At 40.9% G+C, this 25,066-nt stretch overlaps 1 protein-coding gene across 1 annotated transcript; it reads right to left on the bottom strand.

The window, feature by feature from the left end:
• Window positions 1–107: 107 nt before the first annotated feature.
• Window positions 108–20,836, bottom strand: adra1aa (adrenoceptor alpha 1Aa). Its single transcript, XM_006805897.3, has 3 exons — window positions 20,636–20,836; window positions 9,305–10,786; window positions 108–1,202 (listed from the first exon to the last, which is right to left on the bottom strand). Exons 2-3 carry the CDS (start codon window positions 10,200–10,202, stop codon window positions 661–663), a joined length of 1,440 nt encoding a protein of 479 aa, XP_006805960.1. The 5' UTR covers window positions 10,203–10,786; window positions 20,636–20,836; the 3' UTR covers window positions 108–660.
• Between the last annotated feature and the right edge of the window lie 4,230 nt (window positions 20,837–25,066).

The following is a 25,066-nucleotide window of genomic DNA, read 5'->3' as shown; positions in this document are numbered from 1 at the left end:
GGCAAATAAAACCCAGTTTGACAGAAGAAAAAAGAACATTTTAAAAAGAAAAAGAAAACAAAGAGAATAAATAACACAAAGGTCCAAAAATGTCCTCATGAATCCCTTGCTAGGAGTATGTCTTACAAATTTATTGTATGTGACACAGAAGTATGTGAGGTCTCTCGGTTTCCACTGTGTACAGAGCAGTACACAAGCAACAATTTCACCACAGGAGCAGGAAGCAAAATCTGGAGACAACAGGAGCACCACTGATCAGCATTTCAGAAATTATTGTTGAACTCATGCAATATATAAGAGCCCCACTCGTCACAGCTTTAGACATTTCAACTGCTTTTCCGGAATATAAAATGTGTAAACATATAGAAAATCTTTTGCTCTTTTTGGTTTTTCTTCATACGAGCACTTCCCAGATTTGATCATTTCCCTTATAGCTGTATCTTGCAGTGCAAAGCTAAAAATTTGCTTTCTTGTGATAACATCAAGATTTAAAAAAAATCACAGAAAGCTTTCAAAGCTGAGATGAAATTTAAATTTAAAAGCAGCCATTATTTCACCACCAGCTCATTCCATTGTGATGTTAACGGAGGAAAAGGGCATTTATTCTCATGTGCGACCTTGAAAGGCTACTCATAACAAATGGATGAAGCGTTACAGTGGCTATACGGGCTCTCCTTTTTCCGATAGGGACAGCTGATGGATTTTAATGGTGGGAAGGTTTCTGGTGGAGGTGGGGTGGGCGCAGCCGGACTCCCGCGGGGGAGTCCTGGCCCTGAGGATGCAGCAGCAGGTCCGATGTAAGCTTTTATTGCAGAGTTTGGCCACTTTCGCTCTGCTCGTTTCAGCTGGTCCAGAATCGCCCGCGGGGGCTCCGGAAAAGACCTTCCATTCCCGGCTGTCCCTGGAGGAAGGAGTTCTCGAGAGGGCCATGGAGGAGGAGGGGCTGAGCCGAGAAGGAGGCCCCCTGCTGTCGAGGCCCAGGGTGAGGGGCTGGCCGTGACCCTGCATCTGACTCTGACGATGGTGGTGCGGTCTGGGAGTCGTCCTCAAACAGTGAACTCCAAGTAAACTCTGGAAAGCTTTTTTAAACTCCTGGTTGGAGCATGGGTAGATGATGGGGTTGATGCAGCTGTTGAAGTAACCGAGCCAGAAGGTGATCTTGAAGACGGTGTCTGAAGGTCTGTATGCAGGGAAGATTGAACCTGCAGGGACATCAGACACACATCAGAGACATAATAAAAGATAGATGTGGCCCTCAGGTATATAAATCTGTGGGAGGATTCTGTCGCACAATGTTTGTTTCACACACCTAAACAGAATCTGCCATTCAAGACATTTTACTAGTCACCTTTCTCGGGACAAATCGCTAGCGCTCATCCTCCGGATATCTAATTTATAACAGTTCATCCAGTAGTTATTGAGCTGCTTCAGTCTAGATTGAAGTGGTTAACTGACCAACGCTGCCTCGAGCTGTGCTGTTACTGAGGCTAAACCAAATTTGAGCCAGTTTTCAGAGCTCCAATTACCTGCTGTGCTCTATTTGTGTTTTTTTTTAAAGAACACATGATCCCAAGCTGTTGGAAATCACACCACTTCACCCGTCTACTTGTCACACTTTATTTCTAATGCTTTTATCCAAGTTCCACTTGATAGAAGCTTCCTCTTTGCCGCCAAGGTTAAGGATTTTATTAAAATTGATCCCGGATACTGTGCTGCTTTTGATTCGAGCGAGCGGGGAATGTGAGTGGGATCTTTAATGAAGTGGCAAAGGTAATGGCTTAATGGACACATTACATGCAGGCCTAGTCCTCGTTGTATTCAGTGGCTGGCAGTGAAACATTAAAATAATGAAACGGCTGACTTCTTGTGTGGCTGCACTATATCTGTCTATCTGCCATCTATTTTCAGAGGCAGGAGAGAAGCTGCCTTGTGAAATGTTTTATTGGCCAAGCTCCTGAGAGGGTTAAGCCTCGGGAGAAAAAACAATGTGATTGTGATATAGAGATGGATAGAAAGAAGAGGCGGAGAGAGTTGGAGAGCAAATTATTTTGTGCCTGGCTATGCAGCTAATGCATTTTATCCCCAGCTGTGCCAAAAACCCCCAATTCTATTATTGCACGTACCCCTTGATAGATTCATTGTTGGAATAAAAATAGAAGAGGAGTGCAACTGTTGGGTGAATGCGTTGACGCTTAAACTCAATGATGCATCGGCGTCTGCTGCTGAATGCACACGTTTCTGTTTTTTGTTTTTCTGCTGATTGAATTCATTCAGATTGAAAATTTCCAGCCAGCTGCTTGCATGGGATGTGATATTAATCCGGTTTAGCATCTGCATCCACTGACACTTTTAATCTGAACAGTGCGACATATGTAAGAGTGATGATCACATGATCAGCGCTCCCTGAATGTGGATATACAGCACCATGTGTGTTCAGAGCTCTAGATGTCGTGTTTTTGTTGTTCTTAATTTCTCAAAGAGTTTTAAGACTGCATTAAAGTATATTAAAAACTATCTAGAGAAGATGGGATCAGCATGGAAGTTGCCATCATTGGAAAGAAAATAAGCAAATGTCCCCATATATTTACATCAAGGGCCAAAAAAATAAAAATAAAATCTTCCATAAACCTCTGAAACTGTAACATTTCCGAATTTTTAATCTAATTTAGGTGCTTATGTATTATGTTTATTGTTATTTTGTTTAACCCATTTGTTTCCTGTTTTTCAAACTGATTTTAATCATATTTAAGCTCAATTTAAATATAACCAGTGCCTGTATAACTCTTATTTGTGCTATGTTGCCTTCAGCTGCAATAAGGAAACAAAGGTTGTCTATTTGTTGCTCATTTTGACAGTACTATCTGTATTAAGACTATTACTTCCATACACTCGTGGCCACTTCATTAGATACACCTGTTCAACTGCTTGTTAATGCAAAAAAATAGTCAATTACATGGCAGCAACACAATGAATTTAGATATATATGCATGGTTGAGATGACAGGCTGAAGTTGACTTTTTCAGATTTTCTCTGAAAAAGGGAAAATAGAGAAGACAATAAGAATCCTGTGCTGTAACAATCAGATAGTAGGGTTAGAATTTGACATAAACAACATGAAAGCACTGATCAGGGCTTTCATGTATCAACGTTTCAGGCTGTTTCTGCTGGTGGTGTAATGATGTAGGGGATATTGGGGCCCCTTATTACCAAATGAGCATCGTTTAAACACCACTGCATATCTGAGTATTGTCACTGACTGAGTAATGTGGTCATATAGGGATGGACATCATCCCTTTATGACAATAGTGTGCCCATCAATGTTCTGATGACTGCTTCCAGCAGGATAATGCACCATGTCACAAAGCGCATATCATCTCAAACTGGTTTCTTGAACATGACAATGAGTTCACTGGACTCTAATGGGCTCCACAGTCATAAGATCTCAATCTAATAGAGCACCTCTGGGATGTGGTCGAACAGGAGATTCACATCTCATCTCCAGCACCTCGTTGAATCTTTGCAACAAAGAATTAAAGCAGTTGTAAAGAAAAAAGGGGGACCAAGGCAATGCTAGCAAGGTGTACTGAAGAAAGTGGCCAGTGAGTCTATGTTATTGAATGCTTTCAGTCTTAAAATATGCTAGAAAATTGTTTAGTAAAATTCATTTAAAGGTAGTAAGGCTTGATTGCTTGGTCACTTGGTCAAGTACCAGTCTGAGATATTATAGTTTTATTTAAATCCTTTTCATTCATTTTCTTATCATCTTCAGTTTTAGTATCATTTTTGGAATTACAATTATTATATTTACTTGTATAGTATTTCAGTTTTATATTCTTTTTATTATTAATATTATGTAGCACTCTGTGCGCCCTTAACTTGAAAAACTGGAAAAAAATAAATGAATGCTGCAGATGACCTTTAAATGAAATATGAATGGATTGCAATGGTATATAATTAAACAGATTTTCTATCAGTCTTTGTGCTAGCTATTTTTCTCTTGCTTTTCCCTTTTATCTATGTTGTTTTCTCGGCAGTGAGGTTTTTAAGGTTTGAGTTTAACTTGAAGCAAACCAAACTGAGCACAGAGTTCTGACGCTAGGCCTCTAGCAAGGTTGGGTGAAGTGTAGGCAGGTGCTTGGCTTCGGCCTCACATGAAATCTCAGGCGTTTTCCTCGTTGCTGTCTGGTTGCTGAGTGTGTTGCTCCTGGCAAGCATGTCTTATTTCTTCTAGCGGGCTAGGCTAGCAAGCCAGATGGGCTCTGCACACCCAATCACCTAACGCTGCCTATTACGCAACCTTGATAAGCCTGTACCCCATCCTGCTGTTAATTGTCTGCAGAGGCTAAATTCATAAACAGCTTCTCTCACACAGGTTTGAAGATTTCTTTGTCCCCTGCGGCCGTTACCTTACTCTCACTCTTTTAGCTCGTGCCCCACAGCCAATCACATTACAGCTAAAACCACTTCACATGTGATTAAAAAGCTCCATGACATCTCCTCTCCAGGGTCATCTCCATTTGTAACTCTGGACTGGTTCCAGTGCAAATGTTTTTTTTTTTTTTCCATCTCTCCCTAGAAGTCCAGTTCAGACCACTTTAACTTAACCATCCGTGATACATATTGGAGCTGAGCAGGCTGTAGGGAAAGATTGTGCTTGTGTTGCCACAACTCCTGTGTTTTAAGTGTACTGTGTGCACACTGACAGTAGACTTTTAACTTTCTGTGACCTTGTGAACAATGCTTGGGCTATTTTTGCAGATTACATCATCTCCATTTTAAATTTGAGTACTTATTTGAGTATGATGTATGGACAAAAAGGCCATACCTCTTAAACTTTGAATTCAGGTGTTTTCAGTCCTGTTGCCACAGATTTATCCATGCAGTCTACCTGTAAAACTACTGAAAGAATTAATGTTTTAAAGAGCACAGTGCTGTAACAGATTGTAGTACTGTAACGAGTCAGTCTGTGAAATTTCTTTCATCCTAGATATATCACAGCCACTTTCATATGATTTTGTGCAAAGTGGAAACATTTAGGAGGCACAGCAACTCGGTCCCGAAGTGGCAGACCCCGTGAAGTTACGTAGCGGGGTCACCAAGTGCGTAAAAGTATCTGACGCTCTTCTGACTTCATGACTGCAGAGCTCCAAACCTCCTCTGGCATCAACATTAGCATAAAAACTGTGCGCCGTGAGCGTTGTGGCATGGTCTTCCATGGTCGAGCAGCTCCTGTAGGTGTAATGTGTAGGTGGGCCAGTACTTTTGTCCATATGCTTCAGTAATATTTTAGTGTTCAGAGTGGGCGTGTTGGTAAAAGTTCCATATTTGCAGTAAATTACAGACATTTGCTAAAATACTATCCTTGCTCTGTCACAGTTAAATTGTGCAGCTTCTGTTTTATTTACCTTCATGTTAGAAAAGCAAATCTGCGACACCACCAAGTCGGTAGCTGGGTTATTAACTATCACGCTGGTGGTCATAATCTGCTTATCTGCTTTAATCTGCTAAAAAGGGAAAATTAATTTCAGGCTGTTTGGCTGATGTTTTTTGTACACGTTTCATTTAAGATGAGAGTAATGAATGATGACTGTATTCAACTAACATTCAGTTTTTTATTTGAGAATTTAAAGTTAAATTACATGTGCTTGTCTAAAGTAAAAGAGCCCCAACAATAAACTTCTCTTTTTATAACTAGAATAATAAAAAATAAAGACCCAACACCAAGTTAATTAAGATGAGAATATTTTGGCTGGATTAATAGGTGTGTTTATTTCACTGCAATCAAATGAAACATGTAGAATATAATCAAAATATTTTAATTAGGGAAATATTTTAACTTCAAACTGCAGGATGCATGTTTTTCCTAAAGCCTCATTTTTATCATTCTTTCTCTTTTATCAGACTTCAGTCCACTGAAGTCTTTTTCTGATTTAAGTTAAGTATAGAACATGAAACCTAAAAAACAATAAGGCACAGAGTGTGGGTGTGCCACTACAAACAACACTTTTACCAGTTGACAGACAGCTATGGTAGAATTGGTTGTCTACTAACCGGAAAGTTTAATCAGCAGCTCCTCCAGGCTGCATGCTGAAGTGTCCCTGGGGGAAGTTACCGAACCCCAAATAGCCTCCAGTGCAACCATCAGTGTATGTGTGATAGATGAATAAAATAAGAACCACCTAACACATAGATATTTGACCCATTGTTCATTTAAAAATGTTTATCAGCATGTGTCTGCAGGGCTGTGTGTAATTCCCCTGCTCTTTCTCCCAAAGTTCCTGTCTTTCTTCTCAATACATCCAAAAATAACTCTTAGAGGGGAAAAAATGTTCATCAGCTCTAGTTTAAAAAGACACTCGACACCCACTGACACTCTGAGTCAGAGGTTTTTAAGAATAAAGACTCCTGGCTGGGGCTGGAGACAGGAAACATTTCAGTTCATCTTCCGTTTCTTAACATATCACGATAGCAAGAGGACACCCTGTGAAGCTGTTCTTTATGTCAGCGAGAGCATGCTTCATGCTACGGTGACACTGTCGCCTCTCAGCCACCTGTTTCCTTCCAAAGAGATTGTTGTTAGCTTAACTGTTGATGCCAAATTGGCCTTGGGTGTGGTAGTGAGTGAGTGATTGTCTGTCTCTCTGTGTTATCCCCATGATGGACTGGGTACCTGCTTAGCGTGTCCTCTGCCTCTCATCCATTGTCAGCTGAGATTGGCTCTAGCCCCCACCACCTGACCCTGAACTGGCTAAATGGTAAAGAAAATGAACTGATTGATGCTTTACACGTGAAGGACTCGGTACATATCAAGGACAATCCACAGATAAATACAGAGCCTTTTAACACCCATTTAAATTACTTCCATAATTAAAGTCTTGTAATTATTACATTGGATCTGCTTCCACTTCCCCCTAACCCTAGCATCCTCTTCTGTCACACCAACCCTCTGCATGCCTGGCTTCACTTCACATCTTCTCTGTGGTCTTCCTCTTTTCCTCCTGCCTGTCAGCTCCATCCTCAACATCCTTTATCCAGTGTATCCACTATCACTCCTCTGCACATGTCCAGACTATCTCAGTCTTGCCTCTCAGCCCACAGTTATTATGGCTATTAATTTAAATAATATCTACTCCATAATCGAAATGATGCAATCAAGACTTATCCAGCTGTACACGTCAGAACTACACCAGTGCTTTGTGATTCATTGCTGAATCTATCATTGTCCACAGACTTATGTGGCAGCGGTATGCACTGTGACGCCAGTATTAGTAAGGGAGCATTCGTGAGCTGAGGCTTTGCCTCATTTCCCAGTCAGGAGCTACTCAGCCAAATGGTGGCAGCTATATTTACAAGCATGAGAGCATGGAATAAATACAAACCCTGCAGGATTTGTTAGGATTTTGTCCGTATCTCATATCTACTTGGTTCAGATTTCCTTTTCGCATGATTGACAACAGCACTTGCAGGTCTACAAGTTGTGGGATTATTTCCCTTTGAGCTCATCTTCATTGAACCCGGTGCACTTGAAGACACCAGTCTGGCCTCAGTCCGAAAGGCTTTATCTGTCACTGAAGATCTGCCCCCATGATGAAGGGAGTCACAAACACGAGGGAGAAAAATGGCTCGACATGCCATTCAAGGGTCTGGTTTGAAATATATCTTGGTCTCAATTTTAGTCCTTTTGTTTACAGACGGGGAGCAGTGGAGGATGACAGTGATCTGAAAGATTTATAGAGCCTATTTATAGAACGACTACCTGGCCTAGTCGAAATCATTTACTACAGCGCTCCAGAGGCCACAAGCTCGTCTGAATGCGAGTAACCGCAATGTCATCCCACAAAGGAGGCATTCACTTAACATCATCTAACTATGAAATTAGCCAGCACTTTAAAACATGACCGTAGAATAAATTGATCAATGAGTATGTAATGGGAATAAATTCAGATGTTGAATTGCTTCCTGAAAGTGGTCTGACTCATGCGTAGGAGTAGGTAATCACATATATGGACCTATTTTTAATTTGTGAAACGTTATTGATTAAATGGTTGCAGAGGGTATCATTGACTGTCTGTGCTCCAGTGACATTGCTAAGAAATATGCTTTTCCCCCCCGTTGATACTGAGAGTTAGATGAAATGAGAATATTTGTCCATTCAATGGGAAACCAGAGGCAGGAGTTAACGCAGGTGACAACACCAGATCCAATGAAACCGTAATTTCCCATTTTTACACCCGGATTCTCAAATCCATTAAACAAAAATGTTTAAAGAGTCAGTTTATAAGCTTGGAAGAGCGCTTGGCTAGCTGTCCACTTTTTTCAGTCCGTCTATATTAGTCATTCATATTTGCCCCCGAGTGGTGTCAGGATTCAAATTTCACTCCATTAAAAGACTTCATGTGATCCAAAATGCTGCAGAGAGAGAACTGACAGGGACTAGAAAGTGAGAGCACATTTTTCCCTAACTGGCTTCCTGTTAAATCCAGAATCAATCCTTCTCCTCACATACAAGGTTTTGAATAATTAGGCCCCATCTTCTCCTAAAGCCCTCATAGTGCCGTATCACCCCAATGGAGCTCTTCACTCTCTGCGGGCTTACTTGTTGTTCCTAGAGTATTTAAAAGTAGAACGGTAGGCAGCGCCTTCAGCTTTTACGCCTCTCTTCTGTGAAACCAGCTCCCAGTTTGGGTTGAGACAGACACCCTCTCTACTTTTAGCATTAAACTTAAAACTTTCCTTTTTGATAGGGCTGGATCAGGTGACCCTGAACCCTGACCTTAGTTACGCTGCAATAGACCTCAGCTGCTGCTGAGTGTTTCTTCTTCACTCTCTTCTTTGCAATACCTGTGTGTTTATGTAGCACTCTGTATTTAATCATTAGTTATTAATTATCTCTGGCTCTCTTCCAAAGCGTGTCTTTTGCCTGGCCTTCCTCCCGTCTCCCCCCAACCATTTGCAGCAGTAGTTGTCCCTCCCTGAGCCTGGTTTTGCCAGTTTTTCCTTCCCACTATCGCCAAAGTGTTTGCTCATAGGAACTGTCTGATTGTTGGGGTTTTCTCTGTACTACTGTAGGGTCATTACCTTGTTCTATAAAGTGCCTTGAGGCGACTGTCATTGTGATTTGGTGCTATATAAATAAAATAAAATTGCACTGAAGTGAAGTAACCTTCCTTTCCAAACTGTTGAGGTATTCCCTTTCAGTCTTGTAAGTAATATATTTTCTGCCCTGGTTAAAATTAGATTTGCCCTGAGAAATCTGGCTCTTGACATTAGGAATTACATGCAAGATGAACATGATAATACTCACCAATGGGTAGCACCAGGAAAAAGGGGAGCCAGCACAACACGAAGCAGCCAACCACAATGCCCAAGGTCTTGGCAGCCTTCTTCTCACGAGAGAATTTCAGCAGCTTCAGAGCAAAATGTGTGCGATTGCGAAGGGCCTCGTCATCTGAGACAGTTGCATTGCCTCGGTGTATCCTGAGAATCACCTGCTCTGAATCTGACTTCTCTGTCTTGTGGCCCTCCCTCAGGCCCTGGCTCTCTCTGTGAGCTACCACATAGACCCGACAGTACATTACCAGTATGATGGTCAGAGGAAGGTAGAAGGAGCCCACTGCAGAGAAGATCGCGTAGCCCGGCTCCTCTGTGATCTTACAAATGGACTCGTCCTCGGGCGGTGCCTCTTTCCAGCCAAACAAAGGTCCAATAGATATGATGACAGACAGCACCCAGAGCAGCATCACTGCCAAGAAAGCCCTGCGTTTTGTAACGATTGATGGGTAACGCAGGGGGTAGCTTACTCCAATGTAGCGGTCCACAGATATTACACAGAGGCTCATGATAGAAGCCGTGCAGCAGAGCACATCCACAGCTGCCCAAACATTACAAAAAACCCGTCCAAATACCCATCGATCCAGGATTTCCAAAATGGCAGAGAACGGCAGTACGGTGGAGCTCAGCAGCAAATCTGCCACTGCCAGATTAACTATGAAATAATTCGTGACTGTCCGCAGGTGTCGATGGCAAACCACCGAGAGGATCACCAGAATGTTTCCCACGATTCCAAACCCAATGAAGAGACCAAGCACCAGACCCAAAACCACAGCCTTGACCACATTGAGCTCTGGGACTAAAACATGGCTGCAGTTGGAGCAGTTCTGTGTCAGAGGAGCTGGGGTCATATTGTCCAGCACAGGAATCATTAGTTCCAGTACAATGCTGGTACTCAAGAACTGGCCTGTGCAGAAGTGGTAGACTGAAGCGCACACCTATTTAAGTTCACTACTAGAGAGAGGAGACATTAGGCCATTCTCATAAAAGCCATTAGAGTAATGATCACATTAAGTCTGTCTTGTCAAAACATAATTTGAATGATGATGCCTCGAGCAAATGCGCCATTACGTTGGCAATGCATCAAGGAAAATAAAGGGACAAGTTGCATGCAGAACCACTGAAAGAGAAATATAATATATGCAAACGAAAACTACTGAGCTAAAATTGAGTAATCCATCTTGAAAATGTTAATGATGTTAAAACTGACTGTTTTTATGCAGCTGGTACAAACCACTGTTAAAAATGCATTACAAATACAAGAGACAGATTGGAGGTGAGCGATTTAGGAAGTCTTTGAATGTTCTCTGAACCCAAAAAAATACATGAAAAAAAATCACTGTTTGGACTGAAAATTAAAGTCTGTTGAAACCAGGTTTCCTGGGAGTAGTAGGTGAGAAATCAACACCCAGGCTTGTGTGTTGAACGCAGCTTCAGCTTCAGTAACGTCCAGCGCCTTTGAAAAGAGAGACAGAAGAAGACACGTCCGTCACATACAGTGAAACATGAAAGCATTCATCCTTGTTCAGCTCATTGTTTTTTTGTATACCGCTGCTCAGCTCTATCAAGAAAGTGGGCGGGAGACAATGTCTGAGCCACAGCTGTAGTCAAATCAATGTCACCACTGTCTCGTCTTGATAATGGGATCAACTTAAAGTGAGGCTAACAAACTGAGAAACTAACAGTTCTGTGAAAACTTTTCACAGGACTATACAGGCTGGTGAAAAACACCCCATTCATTAGCTTGTGGAGCTGCTTTTAGCAGCAGTAACTAGAATAAAGTTTTTTTCTGTTCAACTTCATCCGTTTCTCACATTTTTTATCAAAGAACTTTGGCCCACTCTGTTTGCGTGCATTCATTTATGCGTGCAGACAGCCCTCTTTAAGGTTCCCCCACAGCACCAGATTGGAGGAGTCTGGACTTTGACTGCATTATTGCAACAGCTTTTGCCACCATTGTGCTGTTTGGGTCACACATTTGACTCTAAAATACTTTTGCATACAGTAGTGTTCATTGCTCAATGACTACAAGGTGCCGAAGTCCTGTGTCTGCAGAACAAGCCCCAATCATCAGCCCTCCACACCGTGCTGACAGTTCTATGAGGTGTTGATAAGCTGTGTTTGGTTTTCATCAAATGTGGTCCTGTGGATTCTGGCCAAGCATCTGCACTTTGGTCTCGTCTATCCAAGGCACATTGTTCAAGTGGTTTGTTCATATGCTACTTTGCAAACCTGAGCTGTTTTCTCCTGGTAACACTTCACAACAAGCCATTCTTGTTCATTCTTTGTCTAATTGTACTGTCATGAACTTAAGTGTTGAACATGCTAACTTGTAGTTACTTGTAGTTGTAGCTCTTGTTTTTGTTTTTTGTTTTTCAATTTCTCCAAGCATCTGATCATCGGAGAACTTGTGGAGAATTTTTCTTGGATGTCCACTCCCGAGAGGATTGTGGCATTCTGTTAGTACACACCTGACTGCTCTTGGCCAGGAAACAGCCAAAAATATTTACTTTTATAGAGTTTCTCGCGCTTCCTGATCATCTAGTGCAGGGGTGTCCAATTCCAGGCCTCAAGGGCATATTTTAGATGTCACCCTTCAAGACATGTTGAAGAGGTAATTTAGCCATTTAAATCAGCTGTGTTGGATCAAGGACACATCTAAAACCTGCAGGACACCAGCCCGTAAGGCCTGGAATTGGACACCCCTGATGTAGTGCATTGATTACCATAACCAAGATGCTACTTACCCTCACAATTTGGATAGAAGCAGTAAGGGTGTACTTAGTTTTTCACAGGACTGCACAGATACCTGTGAAAACTTTCTTTTCCCCAGTATGGGAGGAATACCACGTCATCATTACAATATACAGTGAGCCAAAACCTCAATAGCTGAAGTTTCAACAATGCAGCAATCAGAAGGCTCGGTGTGTATTATATGTTCTTCAAGTGACCTATAATACATCAGGATATGCTTGACTTTGTTCTTGATCCCTCCTTTAAATCAATATCATACCACGACCTTTATACAGACACAGGTCAAAACAACCCACATTATTACAGCTCCACCATTTGTTAAGGGTTGTCACAGTCTGTGCTCCTTATGTTTGTAAAGAACACATTAGTTTGACATTTTGGGAAAATATGCCAAGCTTGATCAAAATATTGATACCACTGTCATAACATGGCAGAGTCCCAAGAAAAATAAATCTGCCTACCAGGATGTTATCAGCCCAGCACAGCTTCATCATATAATCTTATATAGCACTTTTCTACTATAGCTGAGCACTCAAAAGAGCTTTACATAACATGCCTAATTCACCCATTTATACAAGCACTTTTTACCACACCTGGTAAATATCATATCAAACAAACATGGAGTTTCAGACTCAAACATCCTAAATGTTGTGCATTGTCTGCTAGCACTAGCTCCACATGCAAGAAAAATATAACAGATGTATTTAACAAAATGAAGCACAATTTCCCGAATCGACCCCTCTGTTTTATGGGAGCTCATAACATTTGCAGTTATTTTTGTTGATTTTATCTCGCGGTAAGGGCATAACTTATCCCATTATTCTGAGAGAAAAAACAGTGCTTGTTTTCTCATGATAGGAAGTTCATTTTCTTTAGAAATCACAAGAAAACAAAAGCTTGTTTTCTCGTCATTTATCGGGGATTAGGAGTGCAGTTCCAGCCCGGTCAAACTACAGGGGAGCCAGGGGGAAGGTTAGTAGGACAGGGGGGAGCTCCCCGAAAAGAAAAAAAAAGCTTTTCAAAATTTATGAGGGAAGCCGAGGTCTCAAAAATATTGACAATATGCTATTTTCCCTATGCATTTCTATTTCTTTTTAATTTCATAATCACACGTCATGAATAAAATTAGTATATTCCTAATGCGTGATTCATGCATGAGGGTGATTCATCACTAACTTTAATAACGACACCAGCGTAGGTTCTATTCTTGTCGAGCTTGGCTTCCCTTCCCACCTTTGTAAAGCAGAAAATAAATTGAACCGTAACACTCAGGAAAGCCAAGGCGCACTTAATTTCACACAGGAAGGTAGATTGGTGAACGCTCCCGCTCTCTTCATCAGCAATAAAGTAAACTTATTACTGAAATGAACGGCCTCTTTCTCCTCGCCGCTCTCCACGCAGCGGCTATTTTTAGATGCTTTGGTCAGTCGTTATTATTCTTATTCACAGGATGATAAATAAAGCTAAGCAAAGTGGTTTATAAATTGTTTAAGGCTATGAAGAAAAAACAAAGTTAACTCTCCTGAAGCTAATATCTCCTCGACATGGTGGATCAATGAGAGAACATTATTAAAAACACATCACACTGTACTTCAGTCAGCGTCTAACATGGCAGTAGATTCAAATAATGTTCAAATGGGTCTTTATTTAAGGAGAAGACTAGACCATCAGTAACTCCACAGGTGAGCACACTTCCTCCTCAGTAATCAGATGAGGGGATCGGTCATCTCCAAGGCTGCCAAGTTATTTTGTGATTGAGAAAACAAAGTCAGGTTTCTATGATATGTATTGAGAGTATAAAAGAAGCAATCTGTTATCAGAAGAGAGCAAGTTTATATAAATAATTCATAATCTTGAGATAACGGCTTAAACAAAGTAATCCCAGAAGAGCCATTTTTTGGCTTCTGCATATTTTTGGTCAGGAAAGGTAATTACAATCTCTTTTTCCCCCATTGTGGCAATGTGTTTGTATAAGATAAGAAAAAAGAGGAATTTAGTTGCAAAGTTAAATTTACACGGATTGTTATTTGGAATTTATCCTCACACAGTTCAAATTTAAACTGCTCCCTCTGACTTTGATGCACTGGATTAATTAGGATTTATGGGCTTTAGCACTGCAGTGCAAAAGCTTCTTCATCTTCCTTTTCTTCTCTTTGTTTCAAATTCATCTTATTTTTAAGGGGGCTAGTTCTCAAAAAACTTGTGAATATTGTAAAACATATGCATCCGAAGTGGGGAAGCAGTCTCTGCTGAACACAGTCTGGGCGTTTCTCAGTCAAGGTGGCCTTATATTCACTGTTAGACCACAGTCTCTGTTGTTTCTGATCCTGCAGTAGTTGAGACCAAGCAGCAACATCCTGGGCTGAAGATGAAGGCAACACTGAAGTGCCAAAAAATACACTTCCTGATGTGTCCACTTGAGGCTAATTCCCTGAGAAAACTCAGTTCCTATAGACTTGCATGTAAAAATGAGCAGCTTTTTAGTAGAAATAAGCCTTTTTAGAGAAATCTTTACACAGACACACTGATCAGTAAGTATTTTGAACCAGTTTTACTTCCTGTCTCCAAATCTGCAACTGTTTTTGTCTCGCAGATGTGTTTATTTATTTATTTGTCTTAGTTATGATGTTCCAAGTATTTTACAACTAGGATGACCGAACAGAAATCTAAAGTGTTTCAGGATTTAAGACCTAATTTGGATCTAAAGAAAAGGAAAATCTAAATTAAGGAAGGTGTTTTTGTTGGTCCTGAATTCCGTGAACTGATGCTTGACGATGAGTGCAAAAGGAAACTGAAGCCAGCTCAATCAGCAGAATGGGAATCACTGGAAATTTCTTGGAAATCACGGAGCAGAGAATTATGCTGAGGTTGTGGAAACATGCTGAAAGCATACATGCTCCTGAGTGCTAGAATATCACTGAAGATGCACTTTTTACATTCTCATGTCAACTGTTTTCCCACCAAACCTGCACAGTGAGAAGTATGAGGAAAGATTTCACTGAGATATAGAAGTGACGGAAAACCAATATCAGGGAAAATTTCTCCAGAGGATTATGGGGGGACTACTGTTGGTTCGTGCAAAGAGAGATGTGCACATTTTGACCTGCTTTAATTTGAGCGAAATTGACAGAAATACACTTTCATGCATCTCTGGTATTGTTTTCTGGTTTGGTTTCAGATTAAATACATTATTGTTGGGAAATAGTTAAAATTCCAGATGTTGCATCATTACATCAGTGACGTCACTGATGTAATGATGCAACCTTAAATCAAATTTTATGTCTGAGAACAGAGTAAAAAATAGATACAGAGCTGGTTGTAAGTTCCCAGTTCAAAATAAAAATATTTTGTGATCTGGTATCTCTATCTGTCTGATGCACAAATGATCTGTGGAAACATTTTGCTAATAACTTAGCACCTGGACCTCTTATCTACATATAGTCATTTGATAGCAGTGGATATAAAGCTAAACCTAAGGCTTCAGGTCAGGACTACACAATGCTGTACTTCTGCCACTGGTCCTGAACACAGCCTATAGTGATGAAGAATATTTTGCTTTAAGTTTCATCTGAATGTATAGAATCCATGTGGATATGATACATGTGGGTGAAAACTTTTACAATCCATTCCCTAAACCCAACAGGAAGTTGGATATTTTGAATTTACTGTCAAATTGTTTATTTATTACTCAACTACTTTGGTATAGTATGAATGGGTATGGAGTATGTCTTTATCAGCAGGAAAAGTGGTAAAACTTATAGTGGTAAAAATACAGTTAAGTCCAAAAATGTATGCCCTCCTTTAATCTGGGCCATCCAGAGACTGAGATAGGAGTCTTTGCTGGGCCGATTCTGACCCCCGAGCCTTATGTTTGACACTGCTGGAATAAAGGAAGCCAGCCACATGAGACAATAAAGTTCAATGACTCCACTACAGCATGCCCAACGTGCATGGAGGTACGAGGGCCTGATTGATGCTTGCACAAATTAATTTGGAATGTTTGAATGTCTTCTGACTTTTAAACAATGTCTTAGTGCCGCATAAACTCCTCCACTTTGACAGATGTGAAATTAATCTCGTCAGTGCAGATTATATAAATGTAGATTAGATAAGACTAGTAAAAGTAGAGTGGCCATGTTGACGAATTTTGGATTTTGTTAAGCTGCTTTATTTCAAACCAAATTAAAACTTCATCTGAGTTGTCCTCTTTTCCACTGACATTGTCTCTATCTATCTATCTATCTATCTATCTATCTATCTATCTATCTATCTATCTATCTATCTATCTATCTATCTATCTATCTATCTATCTATCTATGCCCCACGAACAGTCAGTCAGTGGCTGGCCTTGTCCTCTGGGCCCCACAATCAACTGCTCCACACTGCATGTTCAAATGTTTATTATGTTTGTCTTAAAGTTTTATATCTCAGCTGAGCTCTGATGCTGGCACGATGCAGTACGCCATTACAGCGTCATGCGGCAGCACCTGAGAGCTTCTCCCTCCCATGTGGGAAATAATGCTAATATGGTAATTATGAATAAAAGGCCTACATGTGTATTCACAGGAGAGATGCGGGAGTTCATTACACCATCATCATTTCGCACTGTAGAAAAGATTAAGTTACCTCGGCTTAAAATATTAACCGCTGCATTAATACTGTCACTGTATTATAAATATGCTGTGTTACAATTGAGAAAACAAGTTGAATGATTTACTGTATCACATTTTCAGCTATATATATCCACTCTGTCAGGATCTGCTCCTTCCATCCGTTTATGTTCTCAACATTGACTCCCAGTTTAATCCAGTATCAAATTCAAAATTCTCTGCCTCACACACAAAGTCTTGAATAATCAGAACCATTTAAAAGAACTTAAAGTACCATATAACCTCAATAGAGCACTTTGCTCTCAGAGTTGTCATTTCTTGAGTATTTACAGTTTTTCTCTTTGGTCTGGCTCATTTCTTGAAACAGAAATTACATTCTCAAAACAACATGGACAAACCTCCAAACCTCTTGGCAAATGTTCACAACAGAATGGCATTTCTCATTCATTTTATCAAATGGCAAATGCCTTAGTACATGTCTCAATTGTCTCAGTGCATCTTTGCAAATGATTAAGTACAAGTAGCCTACAGTTATACAGTTAGCCCACATGTAGCACATTTTCCAAATGAATAGATCTTGTAGATCTAAACTGACTAGTTGATTCTCAGTCTAATGATCATTCTCTCCAAAACATGTCAGCATGATTTCATTGTATAAGTACTCGCATGCACAACCGTCTGCTCAATTGTCAAAATTGGTCAAGAACATAATACCATGAATACCATATATGAATTTCTTTGAATATTTGATAAATTGATGACAGTCATTGACAGTCAGGTGAAACTAGGTGTCACACACAGGTGTGTTCCATGATTGTGTGCTGCCAAACACAGATATATAGAGCTTGACCAGAGCCAGTCCGATCTCTGAACATGGATAGACAAGGCCAAGCAAACGGACAAGGGGAAGTTCTTCCTCAAGGAAGAAGAAGAAGAAGAAGAAGAAGAAGAGGAGGAGGAGGAGGAGGACTGAGAATGCGTGGTGGAGGAATAGGGGGAAGAGGAGCGCGAAGACACTGTGCTGTCCCGAATGAAATTCGGGCCACAATTATAGACCATGTCATAAACCATGGCCTCACAATGGCAGAGGCAGGTCATCGAGTGCAGCCTAATGTGTCTCGCTCTACAGTCTCCTCCATCATCCAAACCTTTCGCAGGGAAAACAGGTATGTACTCCATGTAATCTACGATGGAATTATATGTTGTATAGGACAGGGCACTGTGCCTAAGGCAAAAAATGTATAACTTACTGTAGAGATTTTGTGTGCATCTGCCTACAGTGGTAGGTCTATACTAGCAGGTGGAGAGGACTAGTGGAATGTTTTGATACTAAATATGACAAGAAGTATATTGAACAAATTACTGTAAACTATGGAATTACATAATTTATACAGTTTAGAGAAGTATTCCAGTCACTGTGCAGCGGGAGAATGAGTACAGCGACCACTAAATAAGTCCTTGTTTTTTGATTTTGTGTTCATACAATTTACTACTGTAATGTACATTTTCTTTTTACATATATGTATGAAACTTTCTTTTGCGTGTGAATAAAAAATGGTCATCATTTCCTTGGTAGTGTGAGTGCAATCTGTGATGTCAAACCTTGGAGGCTACTCTTTTCTGTTGCATATTGTTGGTCCTCTGCCATAGTGACAAAACATCTAAACATTTTGTATGGCAGTACTCACACAATGCCAAAGGGACGATGCATTTTGGGGGCACTGACTATTCAGATTAGAAAGAAATGTAGTTTTGACACATGAGTGCACTGTTTTAGGGGAGATATGAGCTTTTGCAGGTGGACCATGTTGTTGTGATCAACCATCCAGGTTTATTTTGACAAAAGCATCAAGAATGATGAGAATGTCCGATCTGTGTCGAGAAATGAGCCAAAGCTATTGAGAAGGATCTTTGCCATTTTGGAGCCGCTGACTGTCTAAATGAGAAAGGGATTTAGATTGAAGCCTGAGTGAACAGTTTTGGAAGAGATATGAGCTTTTGCAGGTGAGCTATAGTGTTGTGCTAAACTGTAAGAGTGTTTTGCCAAATGATCTTAGAGTTTTGAGAATGTAATTTCTGTTTAAAGAAATGAGCCAAACCAATGGAGAAAAACTGTAAATGAAGAATGTGAGGCAGAGCCTTCAGACCCCTCTTCTGTGGAACCAGCTCCCAGTTTGGATTCGGGGGACAGACACCCTCTCTACTTTAAAAATTAGGCTTAAAAGCCTAAAACAGATGATCAGGTGACCCTAAACCCTCCCTTGGAATAGGCCTAGGCTGCTAGGTGCTTCCCAGGTGTTTTTGTCCTCACTCACCTCTTGTGTTTTTTAACACTTCTCTGCATTTAGTTAATTCGTTATCATTAATCGCTGCCTGTCTTATAGAGTGTGTCTTTTGTCCTATCTCACTCCTCTCACCGCCAACTGGTCGTGGCAGATGGTTGCCCCTCCCTGCGCCTGGTTCTGCTGGAAGTTTCTTTCTGTCAGAAGGTAGTTTTTCCTTCCCACAGTTGCCAAATGGTTTCTCATAGGAGGTCATCTGATTTGGGCGATTTTCTCTGTATTATTGTGTTGTTACCTTACAATATAAACTGCCTCGTGGTGACTGTTGTTGTGATTTGGTACTATATAAATAAAACAGATGTATCGGTATCTGCTCAGTGTGTCTCACATTAAGGATTTAGAGGCTACCAATCACTGTACATTTATATCAAAGAAAATCTGCTCCAACGAGAAGAAAAACCTTTCTTGACGGTTGGCCAAATTGCATGGAAAGGATTGCCAAACTCCCTAACAAATCTAATTTGATTAATCCACCCGGCTCGTACATTACAATCACAAGACTTAAACTCATGATTAAAACTCCTTCTAAGATAAATTAAAAGTGACATGCCTACTTCTGGATTCTGTTAAAAAGACCTGTTGATTTCACTACGCCATGGGATTTCGTTTGGCTCTGTAGACCCAGCGGAGAGGTTTTCTTCCTGCACTGATTGGTTTAATATTCATGATAATGCCTCTGTACGGAGGGAGTTGCCAAGTGAAAGAGGACATATGCTGCAGGGTGACTGAAAACAGTGTGCAGCTCCATACTGAAGTAGCTGGAAGTTAACTGTCTTGCTCGGTTACATTTTGTTAGCTGCCTTTTTCAGGAGGTCCCTCCTGGTACAAGCATCTTTCTCCTCTGCAGAATAGGCTCCAAATATAGGCTTTGTCTTCTTGGCTGTTTTCCATGCGTCCATAGAACAATGAGCCGAGGTGGCTGATGTGCAGCTGCTTCTGAGGTTTGGACTGGTATCCGCAATATTGTTGAGGAAAGCTTGAGCAACCCTGGCTTCTCTGTGTCTGCTGTTACTTTAATTGGCCAGGAGTAAACAGCGATTGTGACTCAGATGCAATCTCAACCTCTTCACCGGTGTGCGGAGTAATTCCCAGCTCTATAAGATGAGGCCACTGTGCAGGACTACACCTGACATAAAGTCACATCCACCTCAGTAAACTGACACAGACAGGAGACGCATGGGAGCTGGCTTTTTCTTCCGAAACCTTATAGCTACATTTAAAACATTTCTTCATATTCAAATGATCTGTTCGCAGTTTTCCTTCAGATTTGAGGTTTTAAAAAACGGGAGGGTGTAAAAACAACAAAAAACAGCATTACATAAATCAAGCATAACAGCGCGATCGTGCCTTATGGCTGTTCGGAGGGATACAGTTGTCTTAAATCATGTGTATTTTAACCACTTCACCAGTTTGCTCCAGACATTTAGCCGCATTAAAACCAAAGAATAAATCAACGCTATTTTGGCTACTTATGCACACTTATGCATCAGCGCGTTCAGCAAATTCAATTAAGAAAAAATAGTTTTTTATCAATAAAATAAACTATCGATTCAAAAATGCTTCTGTTAAATACTTCAAATGAATTGTTCTGGGACTCACCCAACTTTGATTTTTCACATCCCGATGCCTGGACAGAGCCACATTCGGGCACGGCAGTGTTTGCCGAGACGCGCTAGGAGGCGGCGAAGGGAGAGCCAAGTGCGCTCACCGTGGAGAGCCCTCATATCTGCCGGAGCAGACACCCGAAGCTTCAGGTGCTCCAAGTCTCTTCAGATGATGACGAGTAGCCAACCAAATCTCTCACTGCTTTCCTTTCGAAACCACTTTCGCCCGTATCTACCCCCCCTCAACCCAACCCTCCCAGCCCCAGCCCCTCCTTACCACTACCCAGCCATCCATCCTCACATCACCTCACTCCGGCTCAGCATCACTCTTAGTGCGTCATCACAACCGGTCTCTGTCACTCAGAAATCTTTCATTAACCGGTGTCACCCACCTTTCCAGCTGTTAAACTGTACGAGAATACAGTGTGTGTGCTCAAAGACTTTTACTATTTGCTATTTTTGTAAGGTTATGTAAGTGTACTTTCAGTCTTCAGGAGTCCGTACCAAACTTTTACTTCACCCCCCCGCCCCCCTCAGTGAAGGAATGTTCGTGTGTTGCAGATGTTTAAAGTGTTTTTGATCCCAGAGATAAACGTAAAGGTGATGTCTAGTTTTATTTAAAAATCTGTGTAACACTTTTGATTACAGCCAAGAAATAACTCTATAGCCTAAAATACACATGTTCATGTTTCTGACCAGAAACAGTCGTGTTCTTAATGAAAAGGGGTCTTCTTTTACACATCTCCACATCGCCAAGACTTGCACCATCATAAATGAGGGTTTTTTTACACACATTTTAAACACACTTGTATCTTTGTAGAAGCTGGTTCTTGAACTCACATTTGTTATTATCACATCTGGAATGACACTCTCTTTTTAAATCCAACTTCCTTTTATATTTATTTGTAATTTGATATAACCAAACATACATTCTCTTATGACTCATCCATCCATTCTCTTCTGCTTATCCAGTTTAGGGTTGCAGGGAACCTCGGGCTATCATAGGGCACAAGGGTACACCCTGGACAGGTCACCAGTCTCTTGCAGAGCATGATTTAAAATATAAATTACATTTTATGGGTGGTAAACAAGGTACACAATTCTTCACGGGCTTTGCCTGATAACACTTTTTTCCCCATCAGCAAAATGAAAGCAGCTGCCTTCTATATTTAAAAACTTTGGTGCAGGAATCACACCCTAACATCCAGTAACAGTACATCTGCAGCAATAACACAGTAGCCTGTAGTTACTAAGTACTTTATTTACACTGTGAGTTATTTCTAAATATCTGCTATTACCCACCCTGCTCCAGCTTTCTTTTTTCTTCTTCTTTCCTGCTCATTAACTACACACTAATTTTACGGATACCCCCTAAAAAATAATTAGACTGTAATTGCTCCAAGCTGTGGCTTCAAATATTAACAGCATTACCACTAACAGGACTAATCCTCCTGCGCGTTTAAACACAACACACTGCATTATGAAAGCGTGATGAGCAACAAACGCACCTATAGCTGACATTTGCGGCATACAGTATAGTCTATAAGACCCTCGGTCCATCTGTTGCACACTCAGTCGATACTCATTTGTTAATGTCTGAGCAGCGAGAGATGATTGTAATTTATAAAGCATTGCCATTTCAGCAGGGATTGTGATTATTCAGTGGCTGTGCATTTTCCCCTTTTTTCAATTAAGCTATGATGAAGAGATGAGACAGAAACAAGCACACACATACACACATTTAGCTACACATGGATAAACACGGTACATTGATTTTTTTGTTGGGGTGGGGGATTGATTCTTTTCTTCCCACTGTGGACAAATCCAGGTTTAGCCAGTTGGAGTATTTTTTGTTTTTCAAACTGGTTTCAGATATGAAGGCTTTACCCGAGGCTGCTGCCTGTTTTAAGTGAGAGATTTTAAGCCGAAGTAAACATTTGAGCAGTCAGCTTGTGTGTTCAATCAATGATGAGACTTTCAGCTCACAATGCCTCATCTTTTCTTTTTCCTTTTTTTTTTTTACCTGCCGGTATATCCGGCGAGCACGTCTACTTCATCTTGCCAAAAGCAAAAATCGCAACCAGACCTCTGAACTCCCCAAGAGTGCATTCAAATCAACGAAAGGTACGGCGTGACATAAATAGGCATATCTATTTTACTTGCACAATAAATTGAAAAGCAAAGGTCACAGATGGATTTTCTTTAAAATTGAAAAACAATTTTCACTGCAATTTTAGCAAAAATCACAACATTTAGGCAGATTATGTGTCATTACTGCGTATGCATGACTGTCTGGCGCTGACAAACCACTTTGTAATAAGCATTTAACGCAACAATAGCTTTGTAATTATGTTATGCATTAAAAACAAGCCTGCGAGACACCCGTGCTGTTGATTTGTGTGTATTTGCATCCTGTTAGGCCCTATCGTGCTATCTGCTGGAAAAGTAATTACCTGTCTGCGCCGCCCATGCAGTGAGGTGGGCTGCTGAGTTTGAAAGAAACTGAAATCAATATCTCTGCACTGGAAGACACATTTCCTGTCATGGAGGCAACAAACCTGACTCTAGCATTCATACCAATGTTGGCATTTACAGTGACATTCGCCTTAATTGCATATCAAGAGATTTTCTCTCCTGTGCTTATGACTTTGACAAAACCAGCTCCAGGATTTCAATCATCGAAGCTGTTAAATGCGCACCGCTGACATTACTCTGTGACTAATGTGAAATGCTTGGCATGCAAAGCAGGCAAATTTGAAGATCGAAGCCGCTACTTTGCGTGTCGTGTGTCATGTTCTCGAGGCAAGTGTTCTTTTTTTTTGTTGTAAGCTGAAAGGGGAAAAAAGGGGGAGATGGCAATGTGAAATAAAGGTGATAGAGTCTGTCATCAGGCTGATGAAGCTCCTTATACCAAGTGTGCTGCAGTAGTCTGCTGTCCTCCCACGCACACAACTAACCCCAGGCTCACACCTGAAGTGCAGATTGAAGAGCAAAAAAGGAGGAAAAAACCCATCAGTGGCTGTGGTCAGAAATACAAGAGTCATCACTGCGTCCTCCTGCAACCATCCTGTGTGACATACAGCACCTGCGATGATGTGAGCAAGGAAGCATCCATCACTTCATTACCGCTTGGCATAAATTTTACATGAGCTCCTAGTGTTCAGCGCCAAGTGACAATTCTGTGATTCACTCAAAGCTGACAGATCTTTTTGTATTTAATTGTTCCCAATCAGTTCCATGAAACCGATACGGTAACGCATTCACAGCCGACAGAATAAGGCAGTATCTTTCCTCGGTGACGCACAAAAGAAAGTCATTAAAAAGTGATTTTTTTAGTGTTATTCTAATTGGGACGTTGAAGTGTGGCTGCAGGAATTTTAAATGACTTCGGGGTGTCTGTTTAAAGAAGGCTTTTACTCAATCCACACAAGGAGCATTAAAAAAAGACAGGTTTAAAGCCATGCCTGCTGTTCACTATACTTTGATTGAAATGCTGAAGCTGTCTAGCAGAAGCAAGCCGCTACAGGCACTGCAATGTTAAGTTCAATATTTAACATAGTCACCACCTTCATGACTTGCTTTGTTGTTGTGACAGGTCTTAGAAGTTAACCACATCATTGGGCAAACTCTTAAAAAGTTCAGGAGTTACTAAAGTTTTTACAGTTTATGGCTTTTCAGTAACGTCGTGGTGGCACTGGAGGAAAAGTCAAGGGCTCCCAAGAGGCGTTCCTCTTCTCGAGAGATTCCTCTGGATAAGTGAAAACTGCAACCTGGTGGAGGGAAAAAAGGAGAATCAGGGCAAAAACAGCTGGATTAAAGAGATGGGGGTGGGGAGGGCAACGAATGTTTTTATGGTAATCCAGCTCCTATTTGCTCAAATATTTCAGCCTGGACCAAAAACGGCCCAGACAGTATCATCCGTTAAGCCGTACTTTAATGTGATACATATTTCTTTTCATCCAATGTTCAATATTTGAGCAGGCACACACACACACACACTCACACAAAAGAACAAACCCACAGATCAAAAACATGGAAATTATATTACATGTCGCAGAACTTATTTTAAATTTTGAAAAGTTTGTTGCTCAGCAGCACCTGTGCACCACCTACATGGCGCATTTGATCATTTCCGAAACCCGGTGGGTTTAAAAGTAATAAGGCAAAGCCACAGGCAGATTGCATGATGTTCAAGTGGTATAATGGTCGAGGCTTTTATTGGGCTCCATTCGTGGTTCTATCTGCAATTGCTGTAATGAAGACAGACCTAATTATCTCAGCAGACAGAACTCCACTATGAACAGGACTCTAATTATGGCCTAAATGCTGTTCTCTCACTGTTCAGAGTCGTACTCGGGGGGTTATAAGAGGGTTGGCTGTGGCCGTCTTCACACACACACGTGCACACACACACACCTTGGGGGCT

The sequence above is a fragment of the Neolamprologus brichardi genome, chromosome 12, assembly GCF_056152115.1.
Source record: "Neolamprologus brichardi isolate AB-2024 chromosome 12, ASM5615211v1, whole genome shotgun sequence".
NCBI lineage: Eukaryota > Metazoa > Chordata > Actinopteri > Cichliformes > Cichlidae > Neolamprologus > Neolamprologus brichardi.
Note: the sequence above shows the minus strand (reverse complement) of the source record. Positions and strands in the feature narration are given on the sequence as shown.

Excerpts from the sequence above, each read along its gene's own strand:
- adra1aa (XM_006805897.3), bottom strand. The coding sequence starts at position 10,202 with ATGATTCCTGTGCTGGACAATATGACCCCAGCTCCTCTGACACAGAAC. Across the intron at positions 1,203-9,304 it reads TTTCCTGGTGCTACCCATTG|GTTCAATCTTCCCTGCATAC; the intron begins GTGAGTATTATC and ends ATGTCCCTGCAG.